This window comes from Heterodontus francisci, chromosome 42 (assembly GCF_036365525.1).
Source record: "Heterodontus francisci isolate sHetFra1 chromosome 42, sHetFra1.hap1, whole genome shotgun sequence".
NCBI lineage: Eukaryota > Metazoa > Chordata > Chondrichthyes > Heterodontiformes > Heterodontidae > Heterodontus > Heterodontus francisci.
Window position 1 is genome coordinate 17,010,592 of NC_090412.1, and position 21,015 is coordinate 17,031,606.

Below are 21,015 nucleotides of genomic sequence, written 5' to 3' on the forward strand. Positions count from 1 at the left end.
TCATCAAATGTCAGGAAATTTGTCCCCCACTTCAGACTCCCTTTTTAATTAAGTATATCCAAAATTATTTAAAGGAGTCTTGTACCCTTAAATATATCCTTAAGATGATTAACAAAATCATTATCAAGGCATGTTTACAAATCTTCTTGTGGGGGGCTCTTACTTATAGAAATATAACTGTACAATTACAAGCTTTTAATGCCCCAAATTGCAAATGTATTGTTTGTTAGTATGTTTGACAATGACTTAATATTTTTCATACAATTTAATACTTTAATCAATACATAAAGTCCCAGCCAAATTTCCCAAAATTATCACTGTGCTCATGTCCGAGTGCATACAGTAGGGTTTTACTGTGTGAAGGTATTTAAGGGAAGCAAGTTTCAGAAAGCAAGATAAAATAACACAGGAATCAATGGATTGCGACTGACTTTAGTTAACAGAATTCTCAATAGACTGCTGTTGTTTTGCAATACAGAAATGGCAATTTCAGAGCATGAATAGGATCCTATAAATTAACTTATATACTGTTTCAAAGCATCCGTTTTAATCCAATTACTTTAATTTTTGAATATCAATGGTGAAATCCATTAAATACAAAAATTCACCTGAAGGAATTTTAGCTTGGCTAGTTCTTTCTCTGCCTCTCTCCCTCCAGAAGATGCTGAATTCCTGCTGGAATATATTTTACAGCTTCTGGTCATTGCACAAGTAGCCATTGATCACATATGAGATTTGACAGTGAAATTCATTGAACCTGTTAATTACAGGAGGCATTACAGCAAAGCACGATACTCCCCTCACACAACACCCGACAGCACAAGTCACTGGATAACAGTTAGGAGCAGGAAGCTCTGCCTGTTTCTCCCCCCTTCCTATAACAGGTGTACACTTACTGCACACTGGCTGGGACCAGTTTAGTTCAGCAAGTACCACGGATCAAACCTGGAAACTTGGTAGTCTATAGGGCTAAACTACTCATTGCATAAATTCACAAGACATGGGTGAGCCCTTGAGATACCTCTTTGCCAAAGGAACATAAAGTCCACTCCAGGTTTTGCCAGCTACTTTATTGTGAGTCTTCTGAGGTCAGAGCTGCAGAGAGCTTCGCAAGCTGCTGGCAGTCTCAGACACCTTTACAGGAATATAGGTGAAGCAGCTCCGACTACTATTTGTCTCTCTGTGAATGGGTGTACAGTAATTCAATCAGAGTTACATGATTATTTAGCAACAAGTATTTTCATAAAAGCAACCACATTAAATCTCAGACATCCCACAGTGTAACATCTCTGATAAAGGTAAGTCTTTCTTTAAAATGCATGTTTCCTCTGAATAAATTACATCTTGTGTTCTTGTGACTATGTACTGCTTTCATCCTGCCTGTCAGGATGACTTAATAAGATGGGAAACACTGTTTAAATGGATAAAATAATAGTTACTTTACAAATCTGTGGTGGGGCAGGAAGTAATTACCTGAGAACTTGTCAGTTTCAGGAAACGTTAGTTATTGATTATTAGGATTGTTGAGTCTGTATAGGAAAACAGTAATTAATCTCTAACACACAAGGGAAATCATTGATCAAAAAAGGATACGTGTTTGATGAAAACAAATAGCGAAGTGCTAAGTAAATCTATGCAAGTAACAAGTTCGTCCAATTGGACTGAACTTTTCATGCAAGTGTTCACAGCTACTGAGTGTACATGTTTTATTCCTTGTATAATTAAAGGATTTCTAATCTTTATTTTAATGTGCACTCTTCGTATAATACAATCAGAAGCCCAGCTTAGAGACTCCAGCTATATGACATTTACAATGAAATTCTGAACTGAATGCGGGACTGGAGCCTGTGGATCTAGATGAATTTTGTTGTGGTTACTCTTTTCATATGGTGGTGCACTTTTACACCTCATTTATCATTTGACGTCAGGTTAGAGCTCAAAGCCAAACTCTTGTTGACATGCAACAGCTGCTATCAGTGTTTCAAATCTGAATTGGTTTAAAGAGCAATTTGAGATATTTCTGTGCTGCCAAATAGATACATGGGAGAGGCACTAAATAATAAATACTCAGCAGGTCTGGCAGCACTGTAGAGAGAGAAGCAGAGTTAACGTTTCAGGTCTGTGACCCTTCATCAGAACTGGCAAAGGTTAGAAAAGAATTAGGTTTTAAGCAAGTGAAGGGGGTGGGGAAGAGAAAAAATGGGGAAGGTGTTTGATCGGGCAGAGGGCAGGAGTGATTAAGTAACAAAGCTGTCCTGGGACAAAGGCAAAGGGTGTGTTAACGCTTGTGGTGAAAGACAAAGCATTAGTCCAGACAGAGTGTTAATAGTGGAATAATGAGCAGCTCTGATTACATGAAAAACAGGCTCATGGTTAAAAAATAAAATAAAAAATATAAAAATATTTTTAAAAGGCCAGTCATGCTCTGAAGTTATTGAACTCAATGTTCAGTCTGCAAGGCTGTAGAGTGTCTAATTGAAAGATCAGGTACTGCACCTTGAGATTGCATTGATGTTCACGGGAACACTGCAGCAGGCCAAAGACTGAAATGTGGGCATGAGAGCAGGGTGGGGGGTGGTGGTGCTGAACTGGCAAGCGGCCGGAAGCTCGGGGTCATGCTTTTGGACTGAGTGGAGGTTTTCCGCAAAGCGGTCACCCAATCTGCGTTTGGTCTCCCCGATGTAGAGGAGACCACATTGTGAGCAGCAAATACAGTCTACTAAATTGAAAGAAGTACAAGTAAATCACTGCTTCACCTGGAAGGAATGTTTGGGGCCTTGGATGGTGAGGAGGCAAAAGGCCAGTTATTACACCTCCTGCGATTGCACGGGAAGGTGCTGGGAAAGGGGACGAAGTATCGGGGGTGATGGAGGAGTGGACTAGGGTGCCACGGAGGGAACAATCCCTTCGGAATGCTGACAGGACAGGGGACGGGAAGATGTGTTTGGTGGTGGCATCACGCTGGAGGTGGAGGATGATCCTTTGGATGTGGAGGCTGGTGGGGTGGAAAGTGAGGACAAGGGGAACCCTGTCGCAGTTCTGGGAGGGAGGGGAAGGAGTGAGGGCAGAAATGCGGGAAATAGGTCGGACACGGTTGTGGGCCCTGACATCCACAGTGGGGGGGGGGGGGGGAATCCTTGGTTGAGGAAAAAGGAAGACATGTCAGAAGCGCTGTCGCGGAAGGTTGCATCATCAGAACAGGGGCGTCAGAGACGGAGAAACAGGGAGAATGGGATGGAGTCCTTGCAGGAAACAGGGTGTGAGGAAGTGTAGTTGAGGTAGCTGTGGGAATTGGTGGGCTTACAATGAATACTAGTGGACAGCCTATCCGCAGAGATGGAGACAGAGAAGTCAAGGAATGGAAGGGAAGTGTTGGAAATAGACCATGTAAAGGTGAGAGAAGGGTGGAAATTGGAAGCAAAGTTGAGGAAGTTTTCTAGCTCGGGGCGAGAGCAGGAAGCGACACCGATACAGTCATCAATGTACCGGAAAAAGAGGTGAGGAAGGGGGCTTGAGTAGGACTGGAACAAGGAATATTCAACATATCCCCCAAAAAGACAGGCATAACTAGGGCCCATGCAGGTAAGACCCATAGCAACACCTTTTATTTGAAGGAAGTGAGTGGAGTTGAAGGAGAAGTTGTTCAATGTAAGAACGAGTTCAGTCAGCTGGAGGAGGGTGTCTGGTTGGGCCTCTGTTCAAGAAAGAAGCGGAGAGCCCTCAGACCGTCCTGGTGGGGGATGGAGGTGTAGAGAGATTGGACGTCCATAGTGAAGAGGAGGCGGTTAGGGCCAGGAAACTGGAAATTGTCAAAGTAACGTACGGCATCTGAAGAGTGACGGGTGTAGGTGGGAAGAGACTGGACAAGGAAAGAAAAGATCGAGTCAAGATAGGAAGAAATAAGTTCAGTGGGGCAGGAACAGGCTGAAATAATGGGCCTACCAGGACAGTCCTGTTTGTGGATTTTGGGAAGGATTTTGCTTTTATGCTATCTGAATAATGTCTTAGTGCTGAACTTTTTTTTAACATTTTATTTGCCATCAGGTTTGCATCTTGCTTTCTCATTTCTGGAATATTCATAATTTCCTGATGTGTTCAGATATGACTAGTTCTGCCTCAGAAATTAAAAAAATAAAAATAAATATTAACTTCAACCAAAATGTAAGGCAATATGGGGTTTACTCAATAATTAACCTTCAGTAATTTTCGATGATGACTTTGGGAAGGGAGTGACACTTGGCACTGATTGCAGGTCAGGAAACAGGAGCCTGTTCAAAGTGGCAGGGCTTCCACCTTGAGGCATCTTCTGTTATCCCAGCACCTACAGGCACTTGATTCCACAGCAGTGTCAAGAACCCAAAGTGTGAAAAACACACGAAGGAAGGGAATGGAAAATTTTTTTAAAAAGTGGAAACCAGACTAATAAATGGAGCCATACTCAAACTGAGTTCCTTTGCACTAAAGCTGCTGCTAATACTTCAAACCTCTTGTCACAGAGAATATGAGGGGTTACTAACCCTTAAATTAAGTAACGTGATTTTGAAATTCGAACAGTTCACTTAAACATGTGTGCTGTAGTTAAAACACAACTCCCCTCCCTCCAGTTAAAAAAAGAAAGAGGTGGCCTGGAACCCACTGGCAACACAAGAGCTCACTCTCGAAATTCCTCACACAGCGAGTCCCAGATCTCAGGCAGGGATGTGTTGAAATGGGAAAGTGCTCCACAAAATGAGATTGTGAAAGGTGTTATACAATTGCAAATGTTTCTTCTTTCTTAGGTCATTGAGTGACAAAGGCAGAACGTCACCTAGCATTTCAACCATAGAACAATGACAGATATGTGCAGGGACCAGAAAAGGTACGGAGGGAAAGGGTAAATATAGGGAAGGCAAAAAGATACATAGAAGCAAATGATGCCTAGGCGAACGTAAGCTGCTTAGCATCTTGAAAGTTAACATGTTTAAAAAAAAAATGGGTGGTTGATGGTCGGCACAGACTCGGTGGGCCGAAGGGCCTGTTTCAGTGCTGTATCTCTAATCTAATCTAATCATGTTTGCATTCTAATTATAAATGACATGCATAGTATCAGTAATCTGTGACCAGTAGTAGCTGAATCTGATTGCTAATTATTAATTCTGATAGGCTCTCAGGATGAAACGAGTGCAAAATGTTCTTCTTAAACCATTCTTTTAAATAAAACACCTCTTAACAGATAAATTCCTAACTGCAGTTCAGGAATGTCAACTGTATTCAGATCGAGCAACCTGAATATGTAAAGTAATTTTTTAACAAAGAGAAAACTCCTCCTGCTCCTCCCCACTAACTTTATTACACAGATGACAAGACTTCTCTATGGCCAGCACATTATGACCTAGATTTTCTGTTACTGGTGCCGTTTAGACCCAAATCACAGGGTATTTAGACAGAATAAAATAGTCAGATGTTGCCACCCAATTTCCCGAGGGTTAGCTCCTCGTGCGCTGAAGATTTGCAACTTACATGGGTATAGAATGCACGAGTGATGGAAATAGAAAAATGTATGGAAGCACCATGGGAGAGTGATCAGGTCAATTAAAGGGGAGTGTCACAATAGGGAACAGAAGTTCTGCAAGTCTTTGCAAAGCATCAAAATGCATCCCAACCTATTGTCATCCTTTGCTAAGGCTCAAGGGACAGGTGAATAAGAGAGACAGATGAAAAGAGAACTTACGGTGCAGGCACAAATAGGGAAGTAAAACCAATCTGACTCATTGGAAGTTATGAACAAGTTTTAAAAGTTACAAATAACACAACACCGCAAATGTAGAAAATCAGGGGTCAGGAGCAGTGATCAGGTTTTTTTTAAAATAAGAAAATAAGAAATAGGAGCAGGGGTAGGCCATTTGGCCCCTTGAGCCTGCTCTGCCATTCAACAAGATCATGGCTCTTCTTCAATTCCACCTTCCCGCACTAGCCCCATATCCCTTAATTCCCTTTGTACCCCAAAGGCTATCGACCTCTGTCTTGAATTTACTCAACAACTGAGCATCCACAGCTCGATGGTGTAGAGAATTCCAAAGATTTACAACCCTTTGAGTGAATAACTTTCTCATCTCAGTCCTAAATGGCCGACCCCTTATTCGGAAACTGTGACTCCTAGTTCCAGATTCTCCAGCCAGGGGAAATATCTTCTCAGCATCTACCCTTAAGAATTTATACTTTTCAATTTGATCACCTCTTAATCTTCTAAATTTCAGGGAATGTTGGCCTAGTCTACTTAATCTCTCCTCATAGTACAATCCTTTCATCCCAGGAAATGGTCGAATAAATCTTCTTGTACTCCCTCTAGAGCACATATGGTCTTCCTTAGGTAAGGAGACCAAAACTACACACAGTACTCCAGCTATGGCTTTACCAATACCCTGTGTGGTTGAGAGTGGGAATAGGGTTGCTGACTCTGGTTTGAGGCATTCCTGTAGATTTGATCATGTTATCTTCTGACCACGATACCCACTCACGTGAAACTTGATCACGACATCTGAAAATGTTACTGCATTTACCTTATTAAGGTTGGGGCCCCACTAGTTGAGTATATTTGCTCATTGTTTCACATCAGTACCTGTTGTGTGAGAAGTTCCAAGAACCATGCCACCTGTGAGTAGGCAAAGAGGGGAAACCAAGAAATTACAGCACCGGAGACTGGCTTCTGTCCACATTCCCCCCCCTCCATCTCTTCCCCCCCCCCAAGAATCCCCCAGCCTCTCTCTCCCCCATCCCAGAATCCCCCAGCCTCCATCTCTTCCCCCCCCCCCATGAATCCCCAATCTCCCAGCCTCCATCTCTCCCCCCAGAATCCCCCATTCTCCATCTCTTCCCCCCAGAACCCGCATTCCCCAGCCTCCAGTCACCCACTTTTTCCTCCACTCACAAGCACCCCGCCACCCCCCCCAATTCAAGATTGCCCAGACCTCCACTTCTCCGATTCCTGATCCCCAACCTTCCACCCCAAATTGTACACCGTCAGTCAAGGCTCTCTGCAGCATTAGTAAGGTCACTGAGCTGAGGGCAGGAAATTTATGTTGCAGATTGCCTTGTAAATAATCTCCATAAAAATGTAAATCCAATGATCATCTGATCACCCAGGAGATTCATGTGCTATTTTGGGAGACTCCCAATCATTCCTGAAGGATTGGAAACTCTAGCTGGTTGGAACAGTCCTGCCTCCACATCGAGTTTCATTACTTACTTTCTTGGTTGGCAGGTATTTAGTAGGGCTTGTTTCCAAAATGCGGCCCACGATGGTGTTGGGTGCTTCGGGACAAATCACTGTTGGAGTGGGGATCTCAAGCAGGTGTTAGGCCCCTTATTTGCATATGCAACATGATTAATGCTGATTTCAGGCATGAGTAAAGGATACCTTGTTTGTCTTTTCTGAATATGATGGATGGCACACTTCTGGACAGCAGTGTGCATTTGCTTCCTGGGCCAAATGTCACCCAATTTCTAGGCCAGCATCTTGGACAGTGCAGCATTCCCCCAGTACTGCACTGAAGTGCCAGCTTGGATTGACTGCTAATCTCTCAGCCTTAAACCAAGATGTTCTAACTCAGAAACAAGAGCACTACCAACTGAGCCAAGCTGATCTATGTCAGCTTTAAATAAAGATGAGAAAGTAGAGTTTAAAAAAAGAGTCAGATGGTGGGGGATACAGGAGACAACCGATACATCAATAGCAGAAATGAAGTTGATGAACTGCAAACTGTTCAACAGAAATGCACTTCCAGAATTTTGTTTTTATTAGCAGAAATTATATAAATGCATTTAACCATTCGTTTTTTTCCAACTGCATCACGAAGGACACATTCTTGTCTTATCTGCAATGCCGCTGGAATTGAAATGCTGAACATCACAGCCTGCCACGTCCTTTGGTATCTAAAAATAGAACAGAACTGTGCTCTTGGGGAAATTCAAAGCAGCAGTTTCTTTCACTGTTCAACAGCACACCACGAGTCAGGTGGATACTGTCTGCAATTCTTATTTGCAGGTAGACTCCCAAGGCCACTGCAGGGCTAATTTATATGCTGTACTTCGTGCCAGCCATGCTTCCGTAATTTATTATCCCTTCATTGAACTTGGCGAATTGAAAGCTGAGGGACGTAAGGACAAAATATACAGTGAATTCATGACAGTTCAGACAGCATTTGAAAGGGAATGGTAGGTAACACAGGAAATACCACTTAATAAAAGTTCTCTTGGAAGATTACACCAGAAATATAAATCCATCTTTCTGTTTCAAATGTTGATTGACTTGCCATGCATCTGTTTTGATTTCAGATTTCCAGCAGTCGCAGTCTTTTTACCTCTTGTATTTTTTCTTAATAAGTACCACAATATACAAGTAGAACAAGATCTTGCTGGACAAAATTGATTGATTTGAATTGATTAATTACTTGAAGGAATTCTGAAATAGAAATTATATTTAAATTGGTGGGACTTAGGTGACTTTAGAAGAGATTTTTGATGCAGACTTGTGTAATAAATTGGTGAAAATTGAAGTACAACTGTAGGTACAGTGATGTCTGCAATTCAGAGTTCAACTCATTTATTTCTTCTGTCCATTACTGTACTAGGATATGAGGTTGAAACAGCTGATTTCAGTGGACCACCTGCCCACAATCTTTGAAACTTATGATGAGGCATATCATGATTCTCTGTATAGTAAAGATGCAGGTCTCAGCAATGGCTGTAATCCTTCCCAAACCCAAGATGACTACCTGAAATCGATCCGTCAGCTGGCACAGCCCACCTTCCTATTTGACACTTCTTCGAAGACCGAGAACTCAAGTTACACAAACAACTCACTCAAGTCTCCAAAACAGACAGTCAGTCGCAGACATCAGGCAGAGCCTCCTTCAACTGTGTCCCTACTGAGGAGCGGCAAAAAAGGAAATTGCCCGTCTGCCCTGGCAGATGCTTTCCCCCTGGACACTATTACAGTTGCAGTGGATAACCAGCATTACAGCCAGACACTTGGAAATAACACCGATCCATTTTCATGGCTCTTTGGGCAATCACAGAAAACAAATCACAGGAGAAGTAACCAACAATTTCCACGTCAGCATGCTTTGACTATTTACACCAATGAAGCCAACTGTTCCACGAGGTCTCACTGGCTCTCCCTTGACCACACGATCATGGCAAAAAATGAGCCTCATGAAAAACCATCACTACCTCATACAAAGGCATCATCAATGGGACGCTCTGCCAATATCATAAAAGGAAAACTTGCATCTTCAGAACGGTTTTTATACGATCGATGTGGTAATAAATAGTGCAGTGCTTCGAAGTACATTAAAGGTCCCAGCAATTTTCTAAGATAAAAAGGACAGTGTTCTCAGAAAAAGTTAAAAACTTTGTCATTAACATGTTCAATGGAGAGAAGTAGAGAGTTGTCATTTTCCAATTTGTATTCAATCAAAGGTCATCGATTCCACAAAAAGGCAACTCTATCCCCCTCAGAGTGATTGAGCAGTGCACTGCACTAGGCCTGCTGCTCTCTTACCTCTGGATGTGGATTTAAATCCAGCCCAGACTGATGGGCTGAAAGTCTTAATAACTGTATGGATGCTATTTGAGATGAGTTGAGTTGAATTGACGCACACAGTTCTGAGAGCCACAGCTTCTAATTTGTGCAGCTCACCCACTTATCTATTTTACCCTATCTTCATTGTTCCACTGTCTCCCATGTATATTTTTATTTTATTTTATTTTGAGGTACAGCATCGAAACAGGCCCTTCGGCCCACCGAGTCTGTGCTGACCAACGACCACCCATTTATACTAACCCTACAGTAATCCCATATTCCCTACCTACACTAGGGGCAATTTACAACAGCCAATTTACCTATCACCTGCAAGTCTTTGGCGGTGGGAGGAAACCGGAGCACCCGGCGAAAACCCACGCGGTCACAGGGAGAACTTGCAAACTCCACACAGGCAGTACCCAGAATCGAACCCGGGTCCCTGGAGCTGTGAGGCTGCGGTGCTAACCACTGCGCCGCCCACTGCCTCTTTGTTTAGGGTCTTCTTGTAGCCTTATTCAAGGGTGAGCCTGGAAGCACATCCTTATTGGGATAGGCTACCCACCTTTGTCAATGGGGAATCCTGATTGCATAATACATGGAGAAGCAGTTTGAATGACTTTCTTCCTGAAGCAGCGGAGACCTGTACAAGATTTCACCAAAAAATCACAAAATTTGTGGGATTTCACTAACCCACTTGGTCAACCTAATGAATTCAAATGACTTCCTGGTGTAATTTCTACCTAATTTGCAGGGCGGAAACCCATGGGATTGACTAGAAGACCGGTTTTATACCAGCCTAATATTACTTCAGTGGAGAGTACAATCAGTTAAACCAGTGTTGTATTTAATTTTGTCATTTTCCCGATGGGTGGGTTGAGTTAAAATTGCTCCCACCCTCCCTGCAGTTACTCTGCTGGAACAGACAGCCCTTAACTGATGGTCAACTCTGCTTTGCTACTGTTGGTGTTATGCTGGTCCTGCCATTTCTATTCAGGAGTGTGTCTAGTCAGCTTCAGTTCTTCAAGGTTAAAGCACTCTCAGAAAGGCCATGGGTGGCTGTTGCGGGAAGTGCATTATAGCATACTTTTGAGGTAGGAGCAAAGGAGAGGCAGCTTAACCTTGAGTCTGCTTGTGTTGTAGCTGATCTGAGAGTACTTGATGTTGATAATTAATGGGAAAATTGGTTTATTCCCCAGCAATGACATCTCTCGCTTTTATGAGCAGAGGGATGCACCTGAAGTATAAATATAACCGTTCGCCTCCGTCGCCTCCGCCTCCGGGCTCACTTCTTTGACCAGGAGTCCTCCCCCCGACCAGCAGACCCATTCACCCGCCTCCAGCATTCTCCCTCTACCTGGACCCCTCACCCTGGCCTCTTACCCGCTCTTGATCTCTTCATTGAAAACTGTCGGCGAGACATTGGTCGTCTCAATTTCTCTGCCCCCCTCACTCACTCTAACCTGTCCCCCTCTGAACTTGAGGCACTCCATTCTCTCAGGTCTAACCCCGACATGGTCATCAAACCTGCAGACAAGGGTGGTGCTGTTGTTGTATGGCGTACCGACCTCTACCTTGCAGAAGCTCAACGCCAACTCACAGACACCTCTTCCTACCTCCCTCTGGACCATGACCCCACCACCGAACATCAAGCCACCGTCCAAAGGACTGTCACTGACCTCATCTCCTCTGGAGATCTTCCCTCTACAGCTTCCAACCTCATAATCCCGCAACCCCGGACAGCCCGCTTCTATCTCCTTCCCAAAATCCACAAACGGGACTGTCCCGGCAGACCCATTGTGTCAGCCTGCTCCTGCCCAACTGAACTTATTTCTTCCTATCTAGACTCTATCTTTTCTCCGCTGGTGCAGTCTCTTCCCACCTACATCCGTGACTCTTCTGACGCCCTACGTCATTTTGACAATTTCCAGTTTCCTGGTCCCAACCGCCTCCTCTTCACTATGGACGTCCAATCGCTCTACACCTCCATCCCCCACCAGGATGGTTTGAGGGCTCTCCGCTTCTTCCTGGAACAGAGGCCCAACCAGTCCCCATCCACCACCACCCTCCTCCGCCTGGCTGAACTTGTTCTCACATTGAACAACTTTTCCTTCAACTCCACGCACTTCCTTCAAGTAAAAGGTGTCGCTATGGGTACCCGCATGGGTCCTAGTTATGCCTGTCTTTTTGTGGGATATGTCGAGCATTCTTTGTTCCAGTCCTACTCAGGCCCCCTCCCCCAACTCTTTTTCCGGTACATTGATGACTGTATCGGTGCCGTTTCCTGCTCCCGCCCCGAACTAGAAAACTTTATCAACTTTGCTTCCAATTTCCACCCTTCTCTCACCTTTACATGGTCCATCTCTGACACTTCCCTTCCCTTCCTCGACTTCTCTGTCTCCATCTCTGGGGATAGGTTGTCTACCAATATCCATTATAAGCCCACTGACTCCCACAGCTACCTCGACTACACTTCTTCACACCCTACCTCCTGTAAGGACTCCATTCCATTCTCCCAGTTTCTCCGTCTCCGACGCATCTGCTCTGATGATGCTACCTTCCATGACGGTGCTTCTGATATGACCTCCTTTTTCCTCAACCGAGGATTTCCCCCCACTGTGGTTGACAGGGCCCTCAACCGTGTCCGACCTATTCCCCGCACCTCTACCCTCACCCCTTCCCCTCCCTCCCAGAACCGTGACAGGGTTCCCCTTGTCCTCACTTTTCATCCCACCAGCCTCCATATCCAAAGGATCATCCTCCGCCATTTTCGCCACCTCCAGCGTGATGCCACTACCAGTCGCATCTTCCCCTCCCTTCCCCTGTCAGCATTCCGAAGGGATCGTTCCCTCCGCGACACCCTGGTCCACTCCTCCATTACCCCCACCACCTCGTCCCCGTCCCAGGGCACCTTCCCTTGCAATCGCAGGAGGTGTAATACCTGCCCATTTACCTCCTCTCTCCTCACTATCCCAGGCCCCAAACACTCCTTTCAGGTGAAGCAGCGATTTACTTGTACTTCTTTCAATGTAGTATACTGTATTCGCTGCTCACAGTGTGGTCTCCTCTACATTGGGGAGACCAAGCGCAGACTGGGTGACCGCTTTGCGGAACATCTCCGCTCAGTCCGCAAGCAGGACCCTGAGCTTCCGGTTGCTTGCCATTTCAACACTCCCCCCTGCTCTCATGCTCACATCTCTGTCCTGGGATTGCTGCAGTGTTCCAGTGAACATCAACGCAAGCTCGAGGAACAGCATCTCATCTACCGATTAGGCACACTACAGCCTGCCGGACTGAACATTGAGTTCAATCATTTCAGAGCATGACAGCGCCCCACTTTACTTTCATTTTTAGTTATTTTTTCTTCCTTTTTTTTTTGCATTCCTTTTTACATTTTTTGCATTTATTTCATTTCATCTTAGTTTGTTCAGTTTGCTTACCCACTGTTTTTTTCAGGTTGTTTTTCTTCAGGTTTGCACTTGCTGATGTTCTATATTCAGTATATTCACACCTAATCTGTACTAATGCTTTGTCTTTCAACACACCATTAACATATTGTTTGCCTTTGCTCTGTGACCTTTTGGTCAGCTATGTGGCCTGGTCCAATCTGCACCTTCTCCTTTGTTATCTCTTGCCCAACCCCCACCTCACTTGTTTATAATCTGTGACTTTTCTAATATTTGTCAGTTCCGAAGAAGGGTCACTGACCCGAAACGTTAACTCTGCTTCTCTTTCCACAGATGCTGCCAGACCTGCTGAGTGAATCCAGCATTTCTTGTTTTTGTTTCAGATTTCCAGCATCCGCAGTATTTTGCTTTTATATAAATATAACCCCTTTGGGAACAGTAAAGAGGGAGATGAGCAATGCATTGCGTTATGTCACAATGTCATGTTTCAACATGATGTATGTCAACCAATGCTGAATAAATGAGACAATGTTTGCCAAGCATTACGCCACTTAAAAGGAAACATATGACATGAAATAGACTTTGAATTGTGTTGGAGCAGGAGAGTTTGGAAACCAATGGAAATCCGAGATCCAAAAATCTGTTAATATTGGTCAAACAAGCCTAATAAGCACTCTTTTCTGTCATGTATGAAAGTTACACAGATTTAGGAGAACGGAAGAGTTCTACCAGTTTCTCCATCTCAACTGGATTTTTGGAGTACATGTTTTAAAAGGTACCAGTGGCATATATTATTTGGCCACACGATGGTGCTCAATCTCCATTTCTTCTCCAAGTATATTTGAGTCAGCTTTGACCACCTACGGCAAAAGTGCGAAGAGAAATGCAGACTGGTTTCAATCTCATAATGAAGAGCTGGAACCTGTCATAGCCGCTAAGCGCATTGCACTTTTGAACTACAAGAAAGCCCCCAGCGATTTAACATCCGCAGCACTTAAAGCAGCCAGAAGTACTGCACAAAGAACAGCTAGGCGTTGCGCAAACGACTACTGGCAACACCTATGCAGTCATATTCAGCTGGCCTCAGACACCGGAAACATCAGAGGAATGTATGATGGCATGAAGAGAGCTCTTGGGCCAACCATCAAGAAGATCACCCCCCTCAAATCTAAATCGGGGGACATAATCACTGACCAACGCAAACAGATGGACCGCTGGGTTGAGCACTACCTAGAACTGTACTCCAGGGAGAATGCTGTCACTGAGACTGCCCTCAATGCAGCCCAGCCTCTACCAGTCATGGATGAGCTGGACATACAGCCAACCAAATCGGAACTCAGTGATGCCATTGATTCCCTAGCCAGCGGAAAAGCCCCTGGGAAGGACAGCATTACCCCTGAAATAATCAAGAGTGCCAAGCCTGCTATACTCTCAGCACTACATGAACTGCTATGCCTGTGCTGGGACGAGGGAGCAGTACCCCAGGACATGCGCGATGCCAACATCATCACCCTCTATAAAAACAAAGGTGACCGCGGTGACTGCAACAACTACCGTGGAATCTCCCTGCTCAGCATAGTGGGGAAAGTCTTTGCTCGAGTCGCTCTGAACAGGCTCCAGAAGCTGGCCGAGCGCGTCTACCCTGAGGCACAGTGTGGCTTTCGTGCAGAGAGATCGACTATTGACATGCTGTTCTCCCTTCGTCAGATACAGGAGAAATGCCGTGAACAACAGATGCCCCTCTACATTGCTTTCATTGATCTCACCAAAGCCTTTGACCTCGTCAGCAGACGTGGTCTCTTCAGACTACTAGAAAAGATCGGATGTCCACCAAAGCTACTAAGTATCATCACCTCATTCCATGACAATATGAAAGGCACAATTCAACATGGTGGCTCCTCATCAGAGCCCTTTCCTATCCTGAGTGGTGTGAAACAGGGCTGTGTTCTCGCACCCACACTTTTTGGGATTTTCTTCTCCCTGCTGCTTTCACATGCGTTCAAATCCTCTGAAGAAGGAATTTTCCTCCACACAAGATCAGGGGGCAGGTTGTTCAACCTTGCCCGTCTAAGAGCGAAGTCCAAAGTACGGAAAGTCCTCATCAGAGAACTCCTCTTTGCTGACGATGCTGCTTTAACATCTCACACTGAAGAATGCCTGCAGAGTCTCATCGACAGGTTTGCGTCTGCCTGCAATGAATTTGGCCTAACCATCAGCCTCAAGAAAACGAACATCATGGGGCAGGATGTCAGAAATGCTCCATCCATCAATATTGGCGACCACGCTCTGGAAGTGGTTCAAGAGTTCACCTACCTAGGCTCAACTATCACCAGTAACCTGTCTCTAGATGCAGAAATCAACAAGCGCATGGGTAAGGCTTCCACTGCTATGTTCAGACTGGCCAAGAGAGTGTGGGAAAATGGCGCACTGACACGGAACACAAAAGTCCGAGTGTATCAGGCCTGTGTCCTCAGTACCTTGCTCTACGGCAGCGAGGCCTGGACAACGTATGCCAGCCAAGAGCGACGTCTCAATTCATTCCATCTTCGCTGCCTTCGGAGAATACTTGGCATCAGGTGGCAGGACTATATCTCCAACACAGAAGTCCTTGAAGCGGCCAACATCCCCAGCTTATACACACTACTGAGTCAGCGGCGCTTGAGATGGCTTGGCCATGTGAGCCGCATGGAAGATGGCAGGATCCCCAAAGACACATTGTACAGCGAGCTCGCCACTGGTATCAGACCCACCGGCCGTCCATGTCTCCGTTATAAAGACGTCTGCAAACGCGACATGAAATCGTGTGACATTGATCACTAGTCGTGGGAGTCAGTTGCCAGCATTCGCCAGAGCTGGCGGGCAGCCATAAAGACAGGGCTAAATTGTGGCGAGTCGAAGAGACTTAGTAGTTGGCAGGAAAAAAGACAGAGGCGCAAGGGGAGAGCCAACTGTGCAACAGCCCCAACAAACAAATTTCTCTGCAGCACCTGTGGAAGAGCCTGTCACTCCAGAATTGGCCTTTATAGCCACTCCAGGCGCTGCTTCACAAACCACTGACCACCTCCAGGCGCGTATCCATTGTCTCTTGAGATAAGGAGGCCCAAAAGAAAAAAAAAGAATATTTGTAATGAGGATAAAATTTGAGTGTTCTGAATTTTCCAAGTAAATGAGTGATCCACAAAATTAATAAAAGGATTAAAACATGGAAAGTCATTTCTACATTCTTCCTTTAACAGATTAGAGTAGAAAATTACATAGAATTTACAGCACAGAAACTGGCCAACATTCAGCCCAACTGATCCATGCTGATGTTTATGGCCCACACGAGCCTCCTCCCCCCCTTCCACATCTAACCTGACCCCTATCAGCATAACTGTGTATTCCTTTCTCCCTCATGTCTCTATAAATCTAACAAGTTATATACTTGAAGACATAAAACTTGCTGGGCTATGGGGAAAGAGCAGGGGAGTGGGACTGGTTGAGAACTCTTTCAGAGAACCAACACGGATGGGCCAAATGGCCTTCTGTGCACGAAGATTCTATGTCAGTAAAGAACACATTTTGCATTTGTAATCGTGTGTCCCAGTTGTGTGATTACTAAGTATAAACAGTACATTTTAATCACTAACTAGAAAAACCAAAAATAAATCTAATTTCTTTACAACCTTCTTTGAGTTGATTAGTAAGTTTGCGGACAACACAAAGGTTGGTGGAGTTGCGGATAATGATGAGGATTGTCAGAGGATAGAGCAGGATATAGATCGGTTGGAGACTTGGGCGGAGAAATGGCAGATGGAGTTTAATCCGGACAAATGTGAGGTAATGCATTTTGGAAGGTCTAATGCAGGTGGGAGGTATACAGTAAATGGCAGAACCCTTAGGAGTATTGACAGGCAGAGAGATCTGGGCGTACAGGTCCACAGGTCACTGAAAGTGGCAACGCAGGTGGATAAGGTAGTCAAGAAGGCATATGGCATGCTTGCCTTCATCGGTCGGGGCATAGAGTATAAAAATTGGCAAGTCATGTTGCAGCTGTACAGAACCTTATTTAGGCCACACTTAGAATATTGCGTGCAATTCTGGTCGCCACACTACCAGAAGGACGTGGAGGCATTGGAGAGGGTACAGAGGAGGTTTACCAGGATGTTGCCTGGTCTGGAGGGCATTAGCTATGAGGAGAGGTTGGAAAAACTCGGATTGTTTTCACTGGAACGACGGAGGTGGAGGGGCGACATGATAGAGGTTTACAAAGTTATGAGCGGCATGGACAGAGTGGATAGTCAGAAGCTTTTTCCCAGGGTGGAAGAGTCAGTTACTAGGGGACATAGGTTTAAGGTGCGAGGGGCAAAGTTTAGAGGGGATGTGCGAGGCAAGTTTTTTTTACACAGAGGGTGGTGAGTGCCTGGAACTTGCTGCCAGGGGAGGTGGTGGAAGCAGATACGATAGCGACGTTTAAGAGACATCTTGACAAATACATGAATAGGAATAGAGGGATATGGGCCCCGGAAGTGCAGAAGGTGTTAGTTTAGGCGGGCATCAAGATCGGCGCAGGCTTCGAGGGCCGAATGGCCTGTTCCTGTGCTGTACTGTTCTTTGTTCTTTGAGATTGAAAGTTTGTCTTCATAACTAAATGATTTATGCTACCAGAAATGCTGGACATCTTGTTCCTTATCCAAGATCAGAGCTGTTATTTTGTGAGGCAATCCTTGTTTGCAAACACATTGCAAGATCTTACAAAATGCTTTGCTGAATAAAAAATTGCTTTGTGGAGTTTGAGTGACTGGGTTCAACATGCTTCAGTGGGGTGATGCAAAAGGGACAGCTGAAAAGTTTCTGTACAATGTGGTTGTTTTAGTTAGCCGCATAATCATTGCTTGGTTTTTGGTTACGATTTACTCTTCTCATGCAAAAGTTCATTGAACCATTAGAGTTAAAAAAAAAAGTATTAAAAATCCAGTTACAAAGCACAGTGCACTTTTAACCCTGAGACTAGATTAAATCAGGCCCAAATGCTCTCTCTCTGGCAACTGAAAACGCTCAGATTTTAGGCAACAATTGCTACTGGATTGGAGCCCAGTTATTTGGTACTCTCAGTTGAAAATGACCTTAAAAAGCAATGATCTTAAAAAGAATGTGTGTGAATTTGAGAATCTCACTCTGGGGCTCCAGGAGGAATTCTTCTAAGTTTAGGGGCACCATGTGAAGACTACAAAGAGGAAGTTTTAACCTTAACCTAACTTGTGGAATATCTCAACCGAGAATGCTTGATGGTGACATCAGCTGCCTTGCCCTATGCCTGGGCCACATTGATCATCTGGGCACAGCATAGATAAGCGCCTTTGATTTTCCACCCCTCCCTGCCCAGTTTTCTTGTACTAGCTGTTCCTGGATGAATCAATATAACTCGGGCACAGCATCAGGAATATGTGCATCATAATTCAGTTCCTATGGGACAAAACTGCCCCAATTTGGCATTCTCATCCAAAGTGGCTTAGTTCCTCCTCCTCCTCTCAATTTCAGTGGATTCATGAGATGTGTTTCTTCTAAGCCCACATGGAAATGTCATGGATGTTGATAACTGTGAAGAATCCAGGACAAATTTTGCAGATCTTGAAGCCTGCTGTCAGCATTAATATGAAGGACTGTTCAATCTGGAGAAAGTACAGCTGAAGTAGCTTAGGCTTTGGTCAACCAGTAATGAGTTTTTTTTTATACATTCATGGGATGTGGGCATCGCTGGCCAGGCCAGCATTTATTTGCCCATCCCTAATTGCCCTTGATAAGGTGGTGGTGAGCTGCCTTCTTGAACCGCTGCAGTCCATTTGGGGTAGGTACACCCACAGTGCTGTTAGGAAGGGAGTTCCAGGATTTTGACCCAGCGACAGTGAAGGAAAGGCGATATAGTTCCAAGTCAGGATGGTGTGAGACTTGGAGGGACCTTGCAGGTGGTGGTGTTCCCATGCATTTGCTGCCCTTGTCCTTCTAGTTGGTAGAGGTCGCGGGTTTGGAAGGTGCTGTCTAAGGAGCCTTGGTGCATTTCTGCAGTGCATCTTGTAGATGGTACACACTGCTGCCACTGTGCGTCAGTGGTGGAGAAGTGAATGTTAGTAGATGGGGTGCCAATCAAAGCGGGCTGCTTTGTCCTGGATGGTGTCGAGCTTCTTGAGTGTTGTTGGAGCTGCACCCATCCAGGCAAGTGGAGAGTATTCCATCACACTCCTGACTTGTGCCTTGTAGATGGTGGACAGGCTTTGGGGAGTCAGGAGGCGAGTTACTCGCCTCAGGATTCCTAGCCTCTGACCTGCTCTTGTAGCCACAGTATTTATATGGCTACTCCAGTTAAGTTTCTGGTCAATGGTAGCCCCTAGGATGTGAAAGAAAACCTGCTCTCACTGGCATAGTAGAATCCACAACTTACAAGTCAAAACTTGAAGAAATCTTTGAAAAACACTTGGCAAGATGCCTACTAAAAATGAAAGAAACTTGCTAACAGACTACACTTCAAGGGTAGTCACTCTCACCTTTGGAACGCAGATCTTGAGTTCATGTTTGAACCCAAATTATGATGTCTTGAGCTAGTAAGCCAGTTTTAAACTGAATGAACGTGTGTTCCAGAAGTCTTAAGCTTCTTTAAAAGACTTGTGTGTAAACTATCAAAGGTCTTCAGAAACCCGAGTAAATCATATTCACTGGATAGCAGTCTTTTCTTCTTTTTGGTTGCCATTTTCTGTCATTAGACAAGAGTTCAGTACAAGTTATTTTAATGTGCTGATTCCTGTAATGAAGCTTGCTCTTCATAGCTGCTTGTAATTGCAATATATCAAAGATTTATGTTTAAACATTGGCCCAGTTGAGAATCATTGTGGAACATGAGATGCAAAGTGGAGGTGTAGCTTACAACTTCTTAAAAAAAAATTGATGATAAAAGCCCAGAGATAATGAGGACTGGGCAATGCAGCACTGTCACCTGTGAGGCCTCAACATCATTGGGCATATGTTTCATCTCACTGCTGGCTCTCACTGCAGTTTATGGGGGAGCAACTTCACCACATGGATTGCAGCAGTTCAAGAAGGCGACCCACTACTACCCTCTCAAGGAAACTAGGGATGGGCAAAAATTCCTAGCAAGTCCAGCAATGCCCACATCTCAAGAATGAACTGGAGAAAAAAAAGCAATAATGCAATTAAAAGGCTTCCCTAATGAATGACTAAGTAACTTAATCAGACAAACAGGAAAATCACAAGTTCATTGAATGACCTTGTGCTGAGTTGCACCACAATTGACCTCAGTTTCCTTGCAATAGGGAACAGGAAAACGATCAGAGTTCCTCATCATGAGTGCCATCCAGAAACCTCTGTTGCAAACTGTATGACTCTATGACTATGTGGATGTCTCGTGAGTTTGCCATTGTTGCCCACTCCCCATCCCATATGAGGTTGAATAGCCACAGCTTGCTGAAACTCACTCTGCATATTTACACACGAATTATGAGTAGTCACATGGAATGATCCCACCATGACTCAACACTTTCAGCTCAGCAGTGGACGAAAGAAAAATCTGTCTGAACATTCATGAGGTTTTAACAGAAACTAGACCAACGCAGTGACTGTCAGACCACTTTCGTGACCAATAGCAATAAACAACTGCAAGAAAATAATTTTTAAAACACTTGCAGATGTAATTCAAATTTGCTCTTTCAGCCAAACTGGAACAAACGAACCTTGGTTTCGAGTCACTTCTGCAGAGAATGTTTAGCTGTTTTGAAAAACTATTACAGCTGGAATTCTAAAACTGCTCAACTGCATTTAATCATGAGTTAAACCAGAAAGACAGGGTGACATCATCAAAACCTGAATTACAAGTCAAACCAAAGCATATATTCTCTCCTCTCCTGTATCACATTTTGGGATTTTGGATAATTATTTTCCTTCACAAAAAACATTCTGGTATTGGCTTACATTTAATTGCTGTATTTTAAAAGAAAGTGAATTTACACAGAGTTAAAACAAAAGGCCACAGGCTGTATTAAGGTTGTTAATTAAAGCCAG

General features: G+C 44.4%; 2 protein-coding genes across 23 annotated transcripts in view; one reads left to right on the forward strand and one right to left on the reverse strand.

Moving 5' to 3' along the window:
• Positions 1-21,015, reverse strand: part of rassf4a (Ras association domain family member 4a) — a 219,044-nt gene that overhangs the window by 24,694 nt on the left and 173,335 nt on the right. The gene's annotated exons all lie outside the window — the stretch shown is intronic.
• On the forward strand, positions 1,128-13,922 carry LOC137355482 (protein DEPP-like). 3 transcript variants are annotated; one of them, XM_068020670.1, is made up of 3 exons: positions 1,128-1,298; positions 8,610-9,336; positions 13,350-13,922. In XM_068020670.1, exon 2 carries the CDS (start codon positions 8,613-8,615, stop codon positions 9,309-9,311), a length of 699 nt encoding a protein of 232 aa, XP_067876771.1. In that variant the 5' UTR covers positions 1,128-1,298; positions 8,610-8,612; the 3' UTR covers positions 9,312-9,336; positions 13,350-13,922. The 3 variants fall into 3 exon arrangements, with proteins under 3 accessions (XP_067876771.1, XP_067876772.1, XP_067876769.1); XM_068020671.1 differs by lacking the exon at positions 13,350-13,922 and adding an exon at positions 4,779-4,858 and having other exon boundaries at positions 8,610-10,818; XM_068020668.1 differs by lacking the exon at positions 13,350-13,922 and having other exon boundaries at positions 8,610-10,818.